The sequence below is a fragment of the Jaculus jaculus genome, chromosome 2, assembly GCF_020740685.1.
Source record: "Jaculus jaculus isolate mJacJac1 chromosome 2, mJacJac1.mat.Y.cur, whole genome shotgun sequence".
Classification (NCBI taxonomy): Eukaryota; Metazoa; Chordata; class Mammalia; order Rodentia; family Dipodidae; genus Jaculus; species Jaculus jaculus.
In genome coordinates this window covers 174,554,455-174,575,496 of record NC_059103.1, presented here as the reverse complement: position 1 = coordinate 174,575,496, position 21,042 = coordinate 174,554,455, and the positions used below count along the sequence as shown (strand labels likewise).

Here is a 21,042-nt window from a genome sequence, read left to right as displayed (position 1 = left end):
AGGGCCTGGGAAGATGACTCAGTGGATAAAGGTACACGTTGCAAAGCTTGCCAGCCTGGATACAATTCCTCAGCACCCATGGAAAGCTGGATGCAAAGGAGTGCATCTATCTGTGATCCTAGCCTACAACAATGGGAGGCAAAGTCAGGAGAATCCATAGCTTGAGTCAGCTTGTCTAATGTTTGTTTGCAGTCTAGCATTGTTTGCAGCTGCAAGAGACCCTGCCTTAAAGAAAGTGGAGCGAAGGCACCTTGAAGTCATCCTCTGATCCACAGGCATATCATGGCATAACTCACAATAAAATTTGTTTAAAGTTACAAAATAGAATTTAGGGCTGGAGGGATGGCTTAGACATTAAGGCATTTCCCTGTAAACCCAAATGACCCAGGTTCCATTCCCCAGGACCCATGTAAGCCAGATGCACAAGGTGCTGTATGCATCTGGAGTTTTGCAGTGGCTAGAGGCCATGACATGTCCATTCTCTCTCTCCCTCCCTCCCTCCCTCTCTCTCTCTCTCTCCCCCCCTTCCCTCTCCCCCTCTCCCTCTTTTTCTCTGTCAAATAAATAATAAAATATTTAAAGAAATTGAGTCTATAAAATCCTAACTTCTAGGATCTGCTTATGGGAGCCTTTAGCACATATGCCTATAAATCATTTATAGATAATGACTATGTTGTGTTTTAAAGATGCTAGAATGTTTGCTCCATGTGTGTAAATAGGAATGAAAAACATTTTATGTCTTAATTTTTAAATTTAGGGATACAGATCCCAAACAAGTGATTAATCTACATTAGATGCTCACATTCATACTAAGAAGCAGATTATATACTAATCTCTTATTATTTATCATAAGCATCTTTGAGGGCCATTGCATTACCCTCTATTTGTTGTAAATAAGTCATGTGATAAAAGCCATATTTAAATGGTTCTTTGAAAATAGGTCTATTTTTTAGATTTTGGAAATGGCATTGTTTTTAAAATAAAAGTAAAATAATTACTAGGTGTACTTACTCCAATATCTTGTGACCTCTATAGGAGTGCTTTTTATAAGTGATGATTTTTTCATACTTCTGGATTATAATTAATAAGAAATTCATCCTATATAGAATGACAGGTTACATTTGATATTTGAGGTTTTAGAGAGAGCACCATTATTTAATCATCCTTTGTGCCCCCAAATTAGTAGAATATAATTCTTACCCTCTAAGAGTTTATAAGCTTGCATAGTAAATAAGCACTGTAAATTACATTTGTAGATTAGGAACATGCAAGGAAATTTCTACAGTTAAGAGCTCTGAGCTGGAGAAATGGTTTAGCAGTTAAGATGCTTGTCTGCAAAGCCTAGGGATCCAGGTTCAATTCCCCAGTACCCACATAAGCCAGGTGCACAAAGTGGTGCATGCATCTGGCATTTGTTTGCAGTGGCTGGAGGCCTTGGCACACCCATTCTTTCTCTCTCTCCCTCTCTCTCAAGTAAATAGTTTAACAACAACAACAAAAAAGCTCTGAGAAAGAACTCATGGCACTCACTCAGCAGCAGTACCTGTTCTGTGTCAGTTAGGTTACCAGGCTTTGAAGGTACAGCAGTAAGCTGGACAGTATTCCAGCCCTCCAATTTTTCTTTACTGTGACAAGTAAATAAAAACACAATATAATTTCAGATATCAAATGGTATAAAGCAAAAACAAAGTTGAGAGTTATGTAGTATAATATGGGGAAGGGTGTTTGGAGGAGCAGTATTTGAGACATTTTCAAAGAAGTAAGAAAAACAAATTACAATGAGATAGAAAATTCCAGGCAGAGAGTAGAAATACAAAGAGCCTAAGGCAGAAATTAAGCTGGCTAGCCGGGTTGAGTGAGGAAACCAGGGGTTGAAAGAATGGCCAATGGAGTGTGGTGGGGAAAGGGCAGGTTGGAGAACCAGACTGGCTTCAAATTTCAGTTCATTTTCTATTTGACCCCTAGGTTAAACAAACCATGTCACCTCCGACTTGAGCTCCTTCATCTATAAAATTATGTCATCTAGCAATACCCAAGATGGGGAGTTTTGATTAAATGACTGGAAACGTATTCTTAGAAATGTATAATGGAAGCCTAGGAGTGGTCTTATATAATCCCAGCACTGGAGGCAGAGATAAGAGGATCAGATCACTGTGATTTCAAGGCCACCCTGGGACCACAGAGTTTTTCTGGTCAGCCTTGGCTAGAGTGACCCTACCTTTAAAAAAATAATGTGTAATGGAGTGAAGAAATCCTTGTGAGGCAGGAGAGAAGAGCAAGGACCACAGAGGTCATCCAGCCCAAAGGAGGTGGGGCTAGGCCATGTGGCTCCCAAAGCAAGCACTTGCCTGCTCACTTACCATAGAGAGAAATGGACTTGGGGCGGGGGGAGGTTGTGGGTAGATGGCTAGGTACTTCTCAGCCAAGGGCAGTCCTTTTCAAATGGATGGAGCTGTAAGCTTGTAGCCAATACCTTGTAGCAGCAGAGGTATGGGTATGCCAGCCCTAAAAAGGATCTGGCTGAATCACTAGCAACATCTGCTATAAGTGAGCATGTTAAAATACTTGGCTTTAAAGTTTGTTGAAAGAATTAAGTGAATCCAAATAAAAAGCTTAAGGCATGTCTGGGGCAATGAACATTAGGAGAAGCCAGATCTTGTCCAGTCTGGTATGGTAGACAGTTTAGACTGTATGGGAGATCATTCTGGACTGGGTAGAGAAACAATTTGTACATGCAAGGAGCAAGGATATTAGATTTACAAGTGCCTAGTCATGAGTGGTGGTAGCTTGGACCTGGTTGATGAAATGAGTAGGAAACAATTACTTATCTGCTTACAGGGAACCAGGACAGGATTCATAAAGGCATGACAGTGACCCTTGAAGGAAGTGGCAGAGGTGGCCTGTCTTGAATAGTAAATTGTCAGCAAGATAAATGGAAGAGCAATCTGAAAGATTGGGACCAGAGCTTGAGAACCCTTGGAGCTTGACTCAACCTATTGTGGTTTTATTGGGCGGGAGAAAGACATCACTACCTCTTGAGGGTGACAGAGACAGAGCCATCAGGAACAAACCCAGAAGTGTCACCACCCATGTAAATACTTCAGTAGGCTGGTGATTGATGCCACCAATTACTAAGAATATTGTAAGTGTAGAGACTGGGTACAGACTGCAAGCAGCTGAGGAGGTGGGGTGAACTGCCCGTACTCATTTCTCTACAAGCTTCTCTTTCTTGGAGTCCAGCAGATAAAAGAAAGATGCAGAACTGCAGCTTGGAAAAGGTGGGAGTTGGAGAGGTTGGCAAAGGGAAAACCAGACATGTCCACACAAGTCAAATAAAATGGAATGTGTGAGTTTGGAGACTCATCAGTTGTTTTTCTTGGAATGTGGTCACTATTCTCAGTAGAAAATAAAATCCTGAAGATAAAATAATACATTACCACTTACATAGCAAGATTTCTTTAGCACTTATGAAATGACTTACAGAAATCAAATACTGTGAAATTACTTGCTTAACCTTTATGCTGTTTTCTAAAAATATGTTAGGTGACATGTAGAAAATACGTGAAGTTTTGTGTTACTTACACTCTAAATTTCTAAAGGAATGAACAGAAAACAGATCTTAAATGTACTTGTCGTGAATATCTGTTATTAGCTGCCAAGCTTCCATTTCTCTTTCAGAAACCTACACTCTCCTTTATCAGTTTTGTGATTTAGCCAGAACCAGCCTTTTTGGCCCCAGAGGTAGGCCCTGATGGGCGGAGCCACTCTAAATGCCCTGTCTCTGTTCACAATGATGAATGGCTTGGAGCTGGTACGGTTAAGTGACTCAAACAGTCTTAAAAGATTTTTTTTCTCAGAATATATCTCTGCTATTTCATGAATGAGGATGTGCATACAGACCTGAAGCCAATTTAGAATCCTGACTTGGAAGTAACTGTCCAAAGGAGTCACAAGAAATGAAAGGGAGGGAGGGAGAGGAAAGGAAAGCAGGTTCTATAGAATTGTGGATCAACTCTTCCTCTTAGCACCTTTAGAGTTTTCACTTGAGTGGACAATAAAGTTATTTTTTACAAAAAAACAAATCCTAGTTGGGTTGTTTTTGTTTGGTCTTTTTTTTTTTTTTTTTTGGTTTTTTGACATCTCACTGTAGCCCAGGCTAACATGGAACTCATTCTGTAGCCCCAGGCTGACCTTGAACTCACAGCAATCCTTCCTCAGCTTCCTGCGGGCTGGGATAAAGGCATACATGACCACACTCAGCTTTTAACTGGGTTTTTCTGTTGCAACTGAAAGCTTTCTAGGTAACACAGAATCTGATATGACAGCTGGCTGGCATGATGTTGGTGGACTCCTAGTTCTCTGGATATTAATGTCTCCTTTACAAAAAGTGCTCTTTGGTACCTTTGTACCTTTGCACAGGGCTTCTCTAAAGTCAAGTGTCTGGCAAGAAAAACTGCCACACATCCACAGCGTGTTATCTTGTCCTCATTAAGAGACGCCACTGCAGTGGGTGATTCAGATAGGCACTGGCATGGGACCCAGATACAAGTTTCAAACCATTAGCAATTGTTAATGAAGCAGTACAGATAAATATTTCTGACCACCCTTCACTCAGCTAGTGAACAAATTGCCTGAAGTACCCAGTGAGAAGACTTTTCCTTCACTGACGTCTTTCAGGTTCACTTTTTTTTTTTTTTTCATGTAGGGTTTGTTTTACTCTAGCTCAGGCTGACTTGGAATTCACTATGTAGTCTCAGGGTGGCCTTAAACTCATGGTGATCCTACTACCTCTGCCTTCCAAGTGCTGGGATTAAAGGCGTGCGCCACCACACCCAGCCAGGTTCACTTTTTTTTTTCAAATTTTTATTAGCATTTTCCATGATTATAAAAATATATCCCATGTTAATTCCCTCCCCCCCCCAACTTTCTCTTTTGCAGGTTCCCTTTTTTTTTTTGCTTTATTTTTATTTTTATTTTTTTATTTGAGAGCGACAGACACAGAGAGAAAGACAGATAGAGGGAGAGAGAGAGAATGGGCACGCCAGGGCTTCCAGTCTCTGCAAACGAACTCCAGACGCATGTGCCCCCTTGTGCATCTGGCTAATGTGGGACCTGGGGAACCGAGCCTCGAACCAGGGTCCTTAGGCTTCACAGGCAAGCGCTTAACCGCTAAGCCATCTCTCCAGCCCAGCAGGTTCACTTTTTATAGGGCTATAATGCTATAGCTTTGGACTTTTCATCAGCATAAACTTTGGGCTTGTGTGCAGATCTGTCATAAACCAGGTTCACGCTTTTTCTGTCCAGTCAATTGTTGTAAGGAACACCCCAGGTATAGGCACAGAAGAGGCAGCAAGGGCTAGAGAGATGGCTTAGCAGATGAGGCACTTGGATGCAAAGCCTAAGGACCTAGGCCTAATTTCCCAGGACCCATGTAAGCTAGATGCACAAGGGGCGCATGTGTCTGGAGTTCATTTGCAGTGGCTGGAGGACCTGGTGTACCCATTCTATCTGCCTCTTTCAAATAAAAGGCAGCAATACTATAGGAGTTGGTCTTAGCCACCTGCTCATGATTTTATTTGTGCCCTCTGGACCTTGCCATGCTTTGTCTTACCTCTTCTGTGATTGTGACTACACACAACCATTATAAATGGGTCAACATGCAGATTGTAACAGGGAAACATGCTATCTTGAAAGTATAGGTGTTGACTGCCCTTCCTGCAATTCTACTTCATAGGCTTTAGTGACATTTCCCTTTTCTTTGAACTCAATTCCTTTAATCTGAAAAGCGTTCATATTCTCTCACTTTTCCCCCACCTTTTAACTTTTCTTCCCAGTGTGATTGTCTTTTCTTTCCTTGCAGTCTAATTTTGTCTCAATAGCTTTAATTATCACATTGGTTTTTATTTCTGTGAGGCCTTGCTATGTAGTCCAGGCTGGCCTTGAACTAGTGATCCTTCTGCCTCAACCACCTGAGTTTTGGCATTACAGGGATGTGCCACCACCTTTTATTACTTTTTTTTTTTTCCAAGATAGGGTCTCACTCTAGCCCAGCCTGACCTGGAATTCACTATGGAGTCTCAAGGTGCCCCTGAACTAGCAACAATCCTCCTACCTCTGCCTCCCAGTGCTGGGATTAAAGGCGTGCACCACCACACCCGGCTTTTTACCACTCTTTTTTTTGAGTGGGTATCATGTAGTCCAGACTGGCCTTTTAACTCACTATGTAGCCAAGGATGACTTTAAACTTCTGGCCCTCCTGAGTGGTAGGATTGCAGGTATGTCCCACTACACGTGACTGTAGTGCTGGAAATCGAACCCAGAGCTACATGCATCCTAGGCACACTCTACCAATTGAATGTTCTTTCTGCATTTTTAAACTAAATCAATATGCAGTATTACATATGTATATATGCACATGTGGCTTGTCTTGTTTTCCAAGGCAAATGTGTTCTAGGTTCATGTATATTCCACCTGAGAACTGAAAATCTTCAGTTCAGGATCCTTACAGTTTGTAGATATCACAATCTGGGGGCGTTTCAGAGCTGGTCAGTGTTGTGAGGTCTTTTCAATAAACGTTTAAGGGTGCTGTTTTCTTGGTGAACCGGGTACCAGCACAAGGGTGAAGGAGATCAACACAGAGAAAAATCAACTCCTACCAAATCAGAGATCCTGAGGCCCCAACACCTCATCACTGAAGCAAACCAAAAATGAGCCCAACATGGCTCAGTGAAATTTTGTGGAAGAGGGGCTGGAAAGAATGTCAGAGCCACATATTGGGTCATGATATGCAGAGATATTTATCCTACTGTGGGCTAACTCCAGAATGGATGACCCATATACCTCAACAAGGTGAGTCTAGGGGGAGGGGGTACAACATGGATGAGCCTAATAATGGTACCAGATCGGCTGTATTTGCTCAGTACAAAACTAATTAATAATTTTTTTTTAAGTTTATGAGTTCATGGTGATACTTCCAATTCAAGCCTAGGGTATACCTAACCCACACCTATCCTGACTTCATGAATTATTTCTGATCACCTTGACCCAAAATAATCACTCCTACCTTGAATCATACCATCTCCTTTAATACTTATTTGTGTGTGTGTGTGTGTGATCCTCACTACAGAATGGTAAGCTGTTGGAGACCAGAGCCCTATCTTTTTACTTTATGTTAAAGAGAAAAATCATAAAGTGCTGGTAATTTCTTGACACATAAACACCTTTTCCCTCAAGATATGGATGCATGTTATACTAAAAAGTCTAATAATTGTTAAATGAATAAATACAAAGTTCAATTATATTCAATTTTCAGATATAAAACCCTAGAATCTCCTAACATGGTAGAAACTCAAAGGTTAAAGTTGTATCAAACATTTTATTTAACAGATAAAAAATAATTCTACACATTTACAGCTTGTACAAAGGTTAATAAATTTTATACGTTTAAAAATGGTATCTTAAGAAAATCAGAACTAAAGACCACAATGACATTCCAAAATACAGGTTCAGGGTATATGAATGTAAAAACAGCATGATCATCATCAACAACAACAAAATACTGAAGCTTTTTGGTGGAAGTAAAATGGATAATACAATTTTAAAAGTGTGAAATCACACTTTGGTCTGTAAACATTTAACTTTGTTTTATCCAGATGTATACATAACATGATTGGTTAAGTGTAATTTAAATGGGCCATCCAAAAGTGTGATTAAAAAGAGGTAGGGAACAAGTCAGAGCATTTTACTTTGGTAGTTCTTCAATAATGATGCGAGATACAGAATTCCATCCAGTAGAAGCATCTCCTTTGGGGTAATCTGAACAAGTACCAACCCAGATTGCAACATCCACCAATCCAGCACCAATCCCTTCACAGAGTCCTTCCACTGTAAAAGAGATACATCTCTCTTTAGAACAAAGAGTAAAACCATTCACCTTAGAAAGCTAGGTTATAATTATGTTTAATGTAAAGCTAGTTAAAAATTCTAATACCTGATAAGGACTTAATACTAAAGTTTTCTTTTTCTTAGTTTGTATGCAATTTTAAAAAAGTGTATGTAATCATTATGATACAAACTTCACAGGCACTTTTAAATCCAAAATTTATTTACCAATAGACTAAAACTAAAGATCAATTTACTTATTTTTTGTTTGTTTGTTTTTCACTTTCAAGGTAGGATCTTGCTCTAGGCCAGGCTGGCCTGGAATTCACTATGTAGTCTCAGGGTGGCCTCAAATTTATGGCAATCCTCCTACCTCTCTCCCGAGTGCTGGGATTAAAGGTGTGCACTGGGCTGGAGAGATGGCTTAGCAGTTAAGAGCTTGCCTATGAAGCCTAAGGACCCTAGTTCGAGGCTCAGCTCCCCAGAACCCACTAGCCAGATGCACAAGGGGGCGCACACATCTGGAGTTCGTCTGCAGTGGCTGGAGGCCCTGGCGTGCCTATTCTCTCTATATATATATCTGTCTCTTTCTCTCTGTTGTTCTCAAATAAATAAAAAATAAACAAAAAAATTTTTAAGGTGTGCACTATCATGGCAGGCATAGAGAGCAATTTATTTATTTATTATTTATTTGTTTATTAGAGACAGTCAGAGACTGGGCACACAGGGGCCTAGCTACTGCAAATGAACTCCAGATGCCTATGCCCCCATGTGCATCTGATTTACATGGGATTTGGAGAATTGAACCTGGGTCCTTAGGCTTCACAGGCAAGTGCCTTAACTGCTAAGCCATCTCTCCAGCCCCAAGAGCAACTTATTTGACCAAAGAAAGGAAGCCTAAACTTTTTAAAAGTCAAGATTTCCTAACTTTGGAAGAGGCCTGAACCAAGATATACAAGACTTTAAAGAAGATATCTTTGGGGCTGGAGAGATGGCTTAGCAGTTAAGCGCTTGCCTGTTAAGCCTAAGGACCCCGGTTCGAGGCTCGGTTCCCCAGGTCCCACGTTAGCCAGATGCACAAGGGGGCGCACGCGTCTGGAGTTCGTTTGCAGAGGCTGGAAGCCCTGGCACGCCCATTCTCCCTCTATCTGTCTTTCTGTCTGTGTCTGTCACTCTTAAATAAATAAATTAATTAATTTAAAAAAAAAAGAAGATATCTTTGGATATGACGCTATTCCAGTATAAGACAGGGCTTCAATACTATTAAAAAAGAAAGACTGCCATAACCATTATAGTTGCTCTTCAATGTGTAAATCCCATTTTACACAAAATTCTTACGAATCATACAAAAATGCTCCTGATTTTTTATTTTGATGCTCTATAATTACAGTATGTGAATATGTACATTCACATACTGACATACAGCTTACATTCCATCTTAACCAAGGGTCTTCACATCTAAGAAAAAAAATGATTGTACCACTGGTCATTATAACAGGCAGAAAGACATGTCACCCTGTGAAGAGGGGAAAGGAACTGTAGGTTAGTAGACTCATACAGCAATGAATCTTGGCATAGAAGCAGCATAGTGACTGTTTCCTACTTAGGCTTCCCACTTAGTGGAGGTTAATGCCATCCTACGGAGCTCCTGGGATGTTGGTCTGAAGTCTTCTGTTTCTGTACACTATGACATCAGTAAATCCAAAGCAACAAATCAGAATCCAGTGACCTGGCACTGGTTTGGCCTTTTCCAAAGATGGGAAGAAGTAGGCAGTGAGCCCGTAATTCATTTACTCTGTTATTCTTAGTACCATACTGGGTGAAAATGCCCAGCAATTTTCATGTTTTTCAAAGGTCTTAGCCTCCATGGCCTAGCAACTTGTTTGTTTCATCCTACAGCTATGGGATTTCAGTTTAAGGTTAGTATTAGCCTCACAGCAAGTCAGATGGTGATATAATGACCTAACAAACAAAATAATGTTTGTTGAACAAATACATTTAAAAGTTCTGCTGTGACAGTGGAGTATGGCACCTTGTCAAGCACATAAAATATGAAGGATTGCGAGGTTCAAACCTGTTTGCCCACTACAGTAAGGGAGCAGCTGATGTTCAAAGGTTGTGCCATTTTGTCTAGCTCATCATTGACTCTCAACTTTTCACAATCACCACGATTCTTAATTATTTGTTTCGTTTTTAAAATACATGTGCTAGATTCTTACCCCAGAGATTTAGAGTACTTTGGTTAGAGATAAAACACAGGCATCCATAAGAAATTCTAAAATGTGGTCTGGAGAGATGGCCTAGCAGTTAAGGCACTTGCCTGCAAAGCCAAAGGATCCCTGTTTGATTCTCCAGGACCCACATAAGCCAGATGCACAAGGGGGAGCATGCATCTGGAGTTCCTTTGCATTCTGTTTCTCTCTCTCTCTCCCTCTTTCTCTTTCACATAAATAAATAAATGAATAAAATACATTTAAAAAAAAAGAAATTCTAAAATGCAAGGCAGGGTAGAGACTCACGCTTGCTAAAGGTCCAGTAATAGAAACGTGACCCAACATTATAGTGGGACTCAAACTAATCTTAGGTAGATCTGAGGCACGTTCTGCAATGCCACTACTGTGTTTTGGGAGTTCTTTGTTGTTTGAGACAGGATCTCACCCCAGGCTGATTTCAAACTCAGTATGTAACTGAGGATGATCCTGAACTCCTGACCCTCCTCCTTACACATCCTAAATGCTGGCATTACAGGCATGGGCCACAACACCCAGTTTATGCAGTGCTGGGGATCAATCTACCCTTGCCCATGCCACTATCATACGTACCAGAAGAAGTACGATGAATATTAATTGTTGAATTTAGTTCAGGGCTTCCTTGGTCCAAGTAGATGATGGCTTCAATGGGGAGAGGTCCAGAACATTCAGCCCCATTGAACGTGAAATACCAGCGCTGGCAGCACGCACTTCTGCATTTCAGCCGCAGTGAGCCGCTGAACAACACGCGCAGGGCACTGTTAGAACGCATCTTTGTAAATGTACACTCCTGCCACAAGCAGAAAAATAGTTTAAAAACAGAGGAGGGCTGAGCTGGAGAGATGGCTCAGCAGTCAAGGCCCTTGTCCATAAAGCCTAACGCCCGAGTCTGATTCCCCAGTACCCATGTGAGACCAGATGCACATAATGGCACTTATGTCTGGAGTTGGTCTGCAGCGACTGGAGTCTCTAGGGTACCCATTCACTCTATCTGCTGGGTGTGGTGGTACACGCCTTTAATCCTAATTAATTAGCACTCCAAAGGCTGAGATAAGAGAATTACTAAGTTCCAGGCCAGCCTGAAACTAAATAGTGAATTCCAGGTCAGCCTGGGTTACAGCAAGAACCTACCTTGAACTCTGCCCTCCTCCCCACCAAAAGAGAAGAGGGCTGGAGGGATGCCTCAGCAGTTAAAGGTACTTGCTTACAATGCCTGGCAGCCTGGGTTTGATTCCCCAATACCCAAATAAAGATAGATGCACAAAGTGCTGCATGTATCTGGAGTTCCTCCTTCCCTCTCTCTCACTTTCTACTTACAAATACATTAAAAATACATTTTTTTTAAAAAGGACAAAGATTATATTGTAAATTTACTTACTATCTTTCTCCTCAATGTATTTACAAAGCATAATTTTCATAGAAGAGATTCTCTACAAGTAAAAACTTTAAGAATGTCAACTTTAGCTTTCTTAGAATTTTTCACTCCATTAAGGATACCTTACAGTTTTATCAAAAGTAGCTAGTTAGTGAAACTTTTGGCCAACCCATCTATATACTTTTTTCCTATAAAAAAGATATTGAGCACCAATTATGTGCAGCAGTTAACAAAACAGCATCTCTGCCCTCATAGTGCTTACATTCTAGATTGCTGTTGTCCATACAGATTTGCTCTTGACCCTTTTCTTCCCACCCTCCTGTTTTTCTCTCCCTCTCTGTAGCCTCTTCTTCACTTTTTAATTTTATGAGACAAGGTCTCATATAGTCAAGGCCTTGAACTCTTGATCCTCCTGCCTTATAGACCTGCAGATTGAGATTACAGATGTGTAACACCATGCCCAGCTTGGCCTCTCTTTTGAGCAATGTCAAGCAATGTAAGGGGTGAAATGAAGGCAAGGTTTCTAGTCTTCATAAAAATCTGTTTGGTGACTAGTTGGAAAGAAGGAATTCAGTGGAGAAGGGATAGGGAGTAGAGACAAAGAAGGTTGTGGGAGGGGATTATGATCATGGCATATTGCATATATATATATGGAGGTTGTCAATAAAAACTTTCTTTAAAAGCTGTTGGCTTATTTCCACAATCTTATTTGTAAAAAGTTCCTACCCTCAGTCAAACTACCAATAAAATGAGTATGAAAACATAATCAATAATGCATCTGAAATGACAGCTTTTAGAAAGAACTAAGCAACTTTGATAATTATAAGTAGGATAGCAACCTAGCAGTGTGGTGTCGGGTATTTAAATAACTAGGCATCATTTTAACAACATACCTTCTAGGAAATCTCATGTAAAGAGAGAAAAAGGTCACAGTTTTTAAGACTATGACTGGGGGCTGGAGAGATAGCTTAGCAGTTAAGCACTTGCCTGTGAAGCCTAAGGACCCCAGTTCGAGGCTTGATTCCCCAGAACCCATGTTAGCCAGACACACAAGGAGGCACAAGCATCTGGAGTTCATTTGCAGTGGCTGGAGGCCCTGGCACGCCCATTCTCTCCCTCTCTCCCTTTCTCTCTGCCTCTTGCTCTATCACTTTCAAATAAATAAATAAAGTAAACAAAAAAAAATTTAAAACTATGACTGGGCTGAGGAGATAGCTCAGCAGGTGGTTAAAGCCACTTGCTTGTAACACCTGATGACCTGGGTTTGATTCCCCAGAACCCATGTGAAGCCAGATACACAAAGTAGCTTATGCATGTATCTGGAGTTCATTTGCAGGTATAGGAGATATTGGCATGTGCTCTCTTTCTCTCTCTCAAATAAATAAAAATAAGGGCTGGAAAGATGTCTTAGTGGTTGAGGCATCTGCCTCCCAAGCCTAAGGATTCAGGTTCTATCACCTAGGACCTATGTAAGCCACATGCATGAGATAGCACATGTGTCTGGTCTCTTTCTCTCCCTCTCCTGTCTCCAGTAAGTAAATATTTTAAAAGAAATAAAATAAAACTTTGGCATCTAGATAGAAAACCTGTCATCTAAAACCAAGACATTCTCAAACTCTTTTAATGCTATATCAGAAGGGCTGAGGTGAGCAATGGGATAATACACAGGAAAATAATGTCTATTTGCCCATAGTAGTGGCCATGAAATCATGAAACTCTATGCTGTGAAAATAGAAGCATGCACAGAAGTGGTCAATGAAAGGAGGTTTACAGAGAGCGCCAGTGTCTCACTCTTTATCCCATCCCCCTGGACTTGCCAATTACTTTTCCTTTTTATGTAGTGCTGCGATCCAACCCAAGGCCTTGCACATGCTAGGCAAACACTCTTCCCCTGAGCCACATCCTGGCTGCTAATTGCTTTTCAGACCAACACTAGTGAAAACAACTGAGTCATTAATCAAAATGCATTTCCAGACATGCTGTTTTGGGTACCTGCTGCTGACACAAAATGTTGCAGAATCACTACAGTGGTTATTCTACATCATTAGAGGTTCATGTCACTCCTCTTAATGTAAGCAACTTTATGCGGAGCACACTGCTTGAAATAAGGATGGATATTAATGGACTTCCCAGTGCCAGATAATTCCAATCATGTGGTAATTCTTGGAACTTTCTTCCACATTTAGGCCTAAAGTCACAGCAGGATTTGTTAGATTTATTTATTTATTTATGAGAGAGAGAGGAGCAACAAAAGAGAATTGGCTTTGCCAGGGCCTCTAGCCACTGCAATCGAACTCCAGAGGTGTGTATCACCTTGTATGAATGCATGACCTTGTGCACATGCGTCACCTTGTGTGCCTGGCTTACGTGGGTTCTAGAGAGTCAAACCTGGGTCCTTAGGCTTTGCTGGCAAGCACCTTAAGTGCTAAGTCATTTTTGCAACCTTTGTTAGACTAATTTAAATTCACTTTATGACAAGATTAGAAAAGTTGCTTGCCTTTTTTTGGTTTGTTCCTTTTTTATGTGTGTTTTTTTGAGGTAGAGTCTCACTCTAGTTCAGGCTGACCTGGAATTCGCCATGCAGTCTCAGGGTGGCCTCCAACTCACAGCAATCCTCCTACACCCCTGCCTCCCGAGTGCTGGGATTAAAGGCATGTGCCACCACGCCTGGCTTTGCTTTACTTTTGTTGTTGTTGTTGTTTGTTTGCAATAAAAAATAATTTATTTTAGAAATACCTGTATGAAATTAACTGGAATATCAACTTTGTGTGTGTGTACAGGCATGCATGTGCAACAGTGTACGTGTTGGGGTCAGAGGACAACCTTAGGGTGTTAGTTTTCTCCTCCCACCTTGTTTGAGCCAGGGTCTCTCTTGTTTTGCAGCCAGAAAGGCCGATCTGCCTAGCTGTCCTGCAAGCTTTGGATTCTCCTGGCACCACTTACCATTGCTGTGGGCATGGTGGGATCTCAGAGGAATGCACCACCTTGCCTCCAGCTCTACAGGGATACCGGGACTGAAATTTCAGTCACCACGCTTGCCTAGTGAGTGTTTTCAACCACTAAACCACCTCGCCAGCCCTGCTATCGGCTTTTCTTATTAGTTCAGGTTAAAAGTCACATGCTACTTATTCCTTGCCTTATTTTCACTTAAAGTCCTTTGTTTAAAAAAAAAAACACTCAAATATAAAAATTCTTAAATTTTGCTTCAACTTAGTATAATTCAGACTTTACTTACCGCAATTTTTCCAAGATCTATGCCATAGTTTAGTGAGCTCCATGAACATTGCTTGTAGTTTGGGGTCCAGGACTCCTCAAAGCTTTCCCTTAAGCATTCTCCCTTTTCTCCTTTGAATCCATCCCGACCTGGGATCCCAGGGGTACCAGGAATGCCATTGGCCCCAGGGTTCCCATCACGGCCAGGTACCCCTGCTGGTCCTTGTAAGCACATTCCATTATACTACAGTGGAAAAGGAGAGGAGAAAACAATTGTCCTTACTTAAAATTCAAAGATTTCATTCATTCGTTAGGGTTGTAGTTCAGTAGTAGAACACTTGCTTAGCATGCACAAGGCCCAGAATTTAATTCTCAGCAAAAAAAAAAAAGAATCAATAAGTAACAATACTCAAATGATCACAGTCACATGTATTTTGAACCCTTCAACAGTCCCTTTAGCCATATGTCCATGTTCTAATGAGAGTTCATTTAAAGTTACTTACAAAATACGATTGCATTCATATTTTTATAAAGTGCTATTGGAACATGGCTGTGGTCTTTCATTATGTCTTGTCTATGGCCTGTGTGTGTGTGTGTGTGCACGTGTACATGTTCCTAAGTGCAGGTGCATGTGAGTCACACCATGCTTGTGTGTTGGGCCTCACCTTATACCTTGGGTTCACCAGACTAGCTGGCCCACAAGTTACTGGGAAGTCTCAAGTTCCTGCCTTCCATCTTGCTTAGACGAGTTGGGATTACAGATGCCCACTACAGCCACTGGCTTTAGGTGGGTTTTGAGGATCCAAACGCAGCTCCTCATGCTTGTATGGCAAGTACTTTACACACTGAGCCACCTCCCAGCCCATCCTTCATATTTTTATTGCACAAACTTTATACACACACATCAAAGAGGACAAAAATGTTTTATTTGTCTTTATTATTTGTCTTTGGTTTTTGAAGGTAGGGTCTCGCTCTAACCCAAGCAGACCTGGGAATTCACAATGTAGTCTTAAGGTGGCCTTGAACTCATCATGATCCTCCTACCTCTGCCTCCCAAGTGCTGGGATTAAAGGCGTGCACCACCACGCCCGGCTCATTTGTCTTTATACATATAACTTTAGCTATAGATACAGCTATGCTATGCTGAGACTCAAACCCAGCGTTCTGTGCATATTAGGCAAGCTCTTTACCAACTACCCTGTAATCCCTACCTTATAAAGGGACTCGATTTCATAAGTGTGCTTTGACAATTTTGAAGTGTACTCTTTCTAGATCCTTATTTCTGTTTTGCTACCATCAATATTATTGTAATGAATATCTTCATCTACATAGTTTTTATTTTTCCTTCTTGAGTGACTCCCATAGGATGACTTGATAGTGATGCAGGTATGAAATAAAATCTTAGCCATCAATATTTATCTTACTTATACTGGCAGTATCTCTAAATTGGATATGCATACCCTCTGCTTCTTCCTGTTTTCTTTTTAATAATTTTTGTTATTTTTATTTATTTATTTGAGAGCAACAGACAGACAGAGAAAGAGGCAGAGAGAGAATGGCCGTGCCAGGGCCTCCAGCCACTGCAAACGAACTCCAGATGCATGTGCCCCCTTGTGCATCTGGCTAACGTGGGTCCTGGAGAATCAAGCCTCGAACTGGGGTCTTTACGCTTCACGGGCAAGCGCTTAACCACTAAGCCATCTCTCCAGCCCATTCTTCCTATTTCTTAATGTGTGTGGTGTGTGTGTGCATGTGGTGTGTGTGTAGTGTTTGTGTGTATGGATGTACATGTCCCGCCACTGCAAATGAACTCCAAATGTGTGCACCCCCTTGTGCATCTGGCTTATGTGGGTCCTGGAGAATTGAGCCTCAAAGCCAGGTCCTTAAACTTCACAGGCAAGAGCTTAACCTCTAAGCCATCTCTCCAGTCCCAGATGCATGTGTCACTTTGTATCTGGCTACAGAGTCAAGCTTAGGATGGCAAGCTTGCAAGCAAACACCTTTAAGTAACTGAACTATCTCCCCAGGCCCTCTTTCCTGTTTTTAAGTGAAGCAAGTGGCACTAAAGTAACACTTCCAAGGCACCCTGCCTCCCCGAAGAAAAGTAAATGGTCTAGTTCCCTGTGACCAATTGTCCTCAATAGGTGGGCAATAATCTACCAAACCATTTGTGAGTGCTAGGATTCTGTGTTGTTGCTTGAAGTGTGTGTGTGGGGGAGGGGGGAGAGGGAATCTTTTGTAGAGCTTAAATGCATGGGTTCTAGAATCATTTTCTTTGGATTTTAATCCTGACTTCACTTTTATGACCTATATGAAACCAGACCAGATACTCAGCATCTCAGTGCCCATTTCCTTAACTATAAAATGAGGATAATGGATAACCATGAGCATTTCTTGCCGTATAGGTAGAGTGTGTATGAGATTAAGTGAATCGTGAGCCAAATGTGCTTGGAAAATGCCTGGAACACAGTAGACACAGCATATGCCTGCCATTATTCTTTTTTAAAAAATCTACATTTCGAAGTCAACATAACTTTATTGGCTTCTGTTCCATAGTTATTACTATGTCTTTCTTTATTCACTTTAAAATACTAGCCCCACTAGTTTAGAATCCTCAAACTTTCTCTCCTCCTCCCCGTTTCTTTCCTTGGCCACCAGGGGGCAGAACTTGGTGGAAGCGTGAAAGAAAAGCTTTGAAAGACCTATACAAAGAAGTTGCTTTATAAATCCGTTGAAACCTTCCTAAAGACCTGGCCGACTTTTTCTGTCACCAAGGCAAAATCTGATCTACAGGATGCACCTGAACCTGGCTGCACAGTAGGCTTTTCCAAGTTGGGCTACAGTTGTGGGAAACCACAGGTACTATAAATTCTTAGAGGGGGTAAAAATTGCTAGCTTTATAAGGGAAAGGGGATATTTTGTGCATCTTAAATACACATTCACAAAATGCAAACTGCCCATGAACTACATTCATTTGGTTCAGTTTTAACAATTTAGGCACTAAAAATAGAACTGAGCCCCAACACATAGTCTGTTTTGTAGAACAAAATTATATACCATAGCACCAAAATGTGCTTTGTGAAACAGCAGTAATTTTTTTTCTTTTTCACCAGAGTTCTCAAACCCAGTTTTACAACTAGTTGCCACAGAGCTTGGCTTATTAGCTCAGTTTAGAATGGCACTTTAACAAGCTTGCCACCACAACTGGTACAAATTCAAAACTTTTCTGCTTTTATTTTTTAAATCAATAAACGTCCCCTGTCTTCTGTTCTGCCCTGCTTGTCAACCATGTAGGATTGACTTAAGGGTTACAGTATTCGTGAAAGGTTTGCTCTTGCGAGGGACGGAGAATCGTTCTGCCCTCCGCTGAGTTTGTTGACTTTTGGAGGGAAAGAATTTCATGCAAACAGACTTTCTCACAGATTAGCCCCTCAGAAAGTACTTGGGGTGTTCGCTGTGCTGGGCACTTTTCCTTTAGCTCCACTGCGATCTTCCTGCTTGGTGGCCTCAGGCTGAAGACCTGACATTCCATTTGGTTTAAACAAGAGTTGAAATGGGCCCTTGGGAAAGCTCGAGCTAGTTCGTTTTCCCCTTCCAGCCTCGGGATCGTTCCTGGCCTCAGCCTCGGTCGTCCAGGGAAGTAAATTGCAGTCCATGCTCCCCAGAAAGATGACCCAACGTGACTCACAGTCTTTCAAGTTACAAAGAGTTGGACGGATGGCTTGTGGGGGTTGTTATCCTCTCCTCTGGGCCGACGTGGCCACCACCCCCAACAAAGGACACGTTGCACAGCCTTGGCCCAGGCCCAGGACATCAGCTGGCCCAGGCTCTTCTAGGCCCACGTTGTAACACACCCAAGCTTCTCATCCTACTCCCATCACAGCCCCAATCCCCTCCACCCCTCCCAAAGGTGGCCTCCCCTGTGGCCAAAAATTATTGGGCCACTCCCTAGACTTGAGAGCATCCTACCTGACCCACGTCTACTAACTCTCCACCCTTCGATGACCTCTCCGAGCTCCAATACTCCACTGCATTCTCCCCCTTTGTAGACTCAAAGACAGTCAGACAACCAGGTGCATGTAAGACACCTACCACACAGCCCTACAGTGGAGCACCCCAACCGTGACCACCAACGGCTGGATGGACGCCCTCCCAGTGTGGCCCATGGCTTAGTCCCCTCCTCCTGCACCGAGGTTGGGAACCAGCCTCCCCGGACTCACCAAGTCCACCACCTCCCTCTGCCGGATCAGTGCCTTTTGCTTCACCTTGGGGGTGTCGGAGGCGTCCGACGGCGCGGGCAGCAGCAGCAGCAGCAGCAGGAGGAGCGGGAGGAGGCCGAGCGGCCGCGGCCAGCAGGCGGCCCCGGCCTGGGAGCGCATGGCGCGGGCGGCCGCGAAGCAGCGAGCCGGAGGCGGAGAGGACGGAGGAGACCCCGGGAATCCGGAGCTGGTCAGCGTCTGGCCCCGCCGCGCTCCGAGGCCGCCGCCCGCTGCATCAATGCGCCTTTCACCGCGAGCCGCCAGCCTGCCCGCCCCTCCGCCGGGCTCCGCCCCGGGACCCTCTGAGCCGACGGGGCGGGGGGTGGGGGTGGGGGGACGGGGGAGACCGCCTGCAGAGACGGGGCGGGGTGGTGGGGTCAGGAGCCACGGTGATGATGGATTGACGTGGGGAGAAGTGGAGGTACCACCTCCTGAAAGAATTTGCTAGCGGTGGTGCACACCTTTAATCCCAGCAAAGGTAGGAGGATCGCCATGAGTTCGAGGTCACCCTGAAGACTTAAGAGTTAATTCCAGGTCCGCCTGAGCTAGAGTGAGACCCTACCTCTAAAAACCGAAAAAAAACAGGCCAGAATTAAGAATGGCAGTTTAACAAACTTGAGGCCCCTGTTCTTAATCAGCCTTTTAAGGGATGTCACTTTTTTTTGGAGGAGGGGAGTAAGAAGGGAGGAAAACCATAGCTTGAAAGCTGATGCTGTGTTCTTTAAGAATCCCAAGACTCAATAGCCAGGCATGGTGGTGCATGCTTTTAATCCCAGCACTTGGGAAGCAAATGTAGGAAGATCATTGTGAGTTCAAGACCACGCTGAGACTACATGACTACATAGTGAATTACAGGTCACCTTGGGGGAGGCCCTACCTCAAAAAAAAAAAAAAAAAAAAAAGCCGGGTGTGCTGGCTGAAGCCTTTAATCCCAGCACTCTGGGAGGCAGAGGTAGGAGGATCGCTATGAGTTCAAGGCCACACTGAGACTACATAGTAAATTCCAGGTCAACCTGAGCTAAAGTGAGACCCTACCTAGGAAAAAAAAAAAAAAAATCCCAAGACCCAAATGATTGATCACTGCTGTTTGGTAAATTCTATTTCCTCCTAAACTCTGGGCCTGGGATGGTTTGTACTGACTGACAACTTGACAGGATCTACAATCCTGTGAGGGACTGTGAGGAGTAAGTCAGCTCTGTGCATTTCTGTGACAGTTTTTCTTGATTGGGTTAACTTGGTTAGAGGAAAATCCATTCCATGGGCTGGGTTCCTGAAGTAGGTAAAAAAAAAAAAAAAAGGAGAGAGCAGGCTGAATTCTGCTTCCTCTCTTTTGGACTGAATGGGACCAGTTCCTGCCACCATGCCTTACTGGCCATGCTGGACCATGATCATGAAACCTGGAACTGTGAACTGTTCCTTCCTTAAACTGATTTCTGTCAGGCGCTTTGTCTCAGCAAGGAGAAGCTAACTGATACAGGGCCATGCAAAGCTTTGCAACTTGGCTTCTTATCAGTCCTGTGAGGATCTCATCCTATTCACCAGTGCAGAGCTGAGGCTCATGGAAATTAGTCATCACTCAGTGGCAAAATCTCACTTTTGAATGCCGACCCTCCCTTTGTTTAATATCATAGTTTTTCCCGGGTGTGGTGGCTCATGCCTTTAAATCCAGCACTTGGGAGGCTGAGGTAGGTGGATCACCATGAGTTCAAGGCCACCCTGAGACTACAGAGTGAATTCCAGGTCAGCCTCAGTTAGAGTGAGACCTTACCTCAAAAGAAAAAATAAAACAAAAAACAATATTATGTTTTCCTACATTCCATCCACTTGACCTTTGTTTCTGATGGAAGAAAGCATCCTCATAGACCAGACCACCTCCCAGATTTTTTATTCCCAACAGGCAGAAGGAAGGTCTTGCCACAGCTGTTGCAATGCCAGGATGCTGTTGTATATTATAAGGAGACATCAACTTCAACGTAGGAGTTCCTTTTGGAATTTCAGGTAGGTACTCCAGTGTGAGCGGGAGCCAAGCTGATGGTATTAAAGAGAGGAAACAGTGGCTGGAGAG

General features: G+C 42.7%; 1 protein-coding gene across 2 annotated transcripts; it reads right to left on the bottom strand.

Moving 5' to 3' along the window:
- Positions 1 to 7,355: 7,355 nt before the first annotated feature.
- Positions 7,356 to 19,211, bottom strand: Cthrc1 (collagen triple helix repeat containing 1). Of its 2 annotated transcripts, none has more exons than XM_004662965.2 (4): positions 18,939 to 19,211; positions 14,741 to 14,962; positions 10,704 to 10,920; positions 7,356 to 7,884 (listed from the first exon to the last, which is right to left on the bottom strand). In XM_004662965.2, exons 1-4 carry the CDS (start codon positions 19,095 to 19,097, stop codon positions 7,742 to 7,744), a joined length of 741 nt encoding a protein of 246 aa, XP_004663022.2. In that variant the 5' UTR covers positions 19,098 to 19,211; the 3' UTR covers positions 7,356 to 7,741. The 2 variants fall into 2 exon arrangements, with proteins under 2 accessions (XP_004663022.2, XP_044999697.1); XM_045143762.1 differs by having other exon boundaries at positions 18,984 to 19,211.
- Positions 19,212 to 21,042: the final 1,831 nt, after the last annotated feature.

Excerpts from the sequence above, each read along its gene's own strand:
- Cthrc1 (XM_004662965.2), bottom strand. The coding sequence starts at position 19,097 with ATGCGCTCCCAGGCCGGGGCCGCCTGCTGGCCGCGGCCGCTCGGCCTC. Across the intron at positions 10,921-14,740 it reads TAGATCTTGGAAAAATTGCG|GAGTGTACATTTACAAAGAT; the intron begins GTAAGTAAAGTC and ends TGCTTGTGGCAG. Across the intron at positions 7,885-10,703 it reads TATTCATCGTACTTCTTCTG|TGGAAGGACTCTGTGAAGGG; the intron begins GTACGTATGATA and ends TCTCTTTTACAG.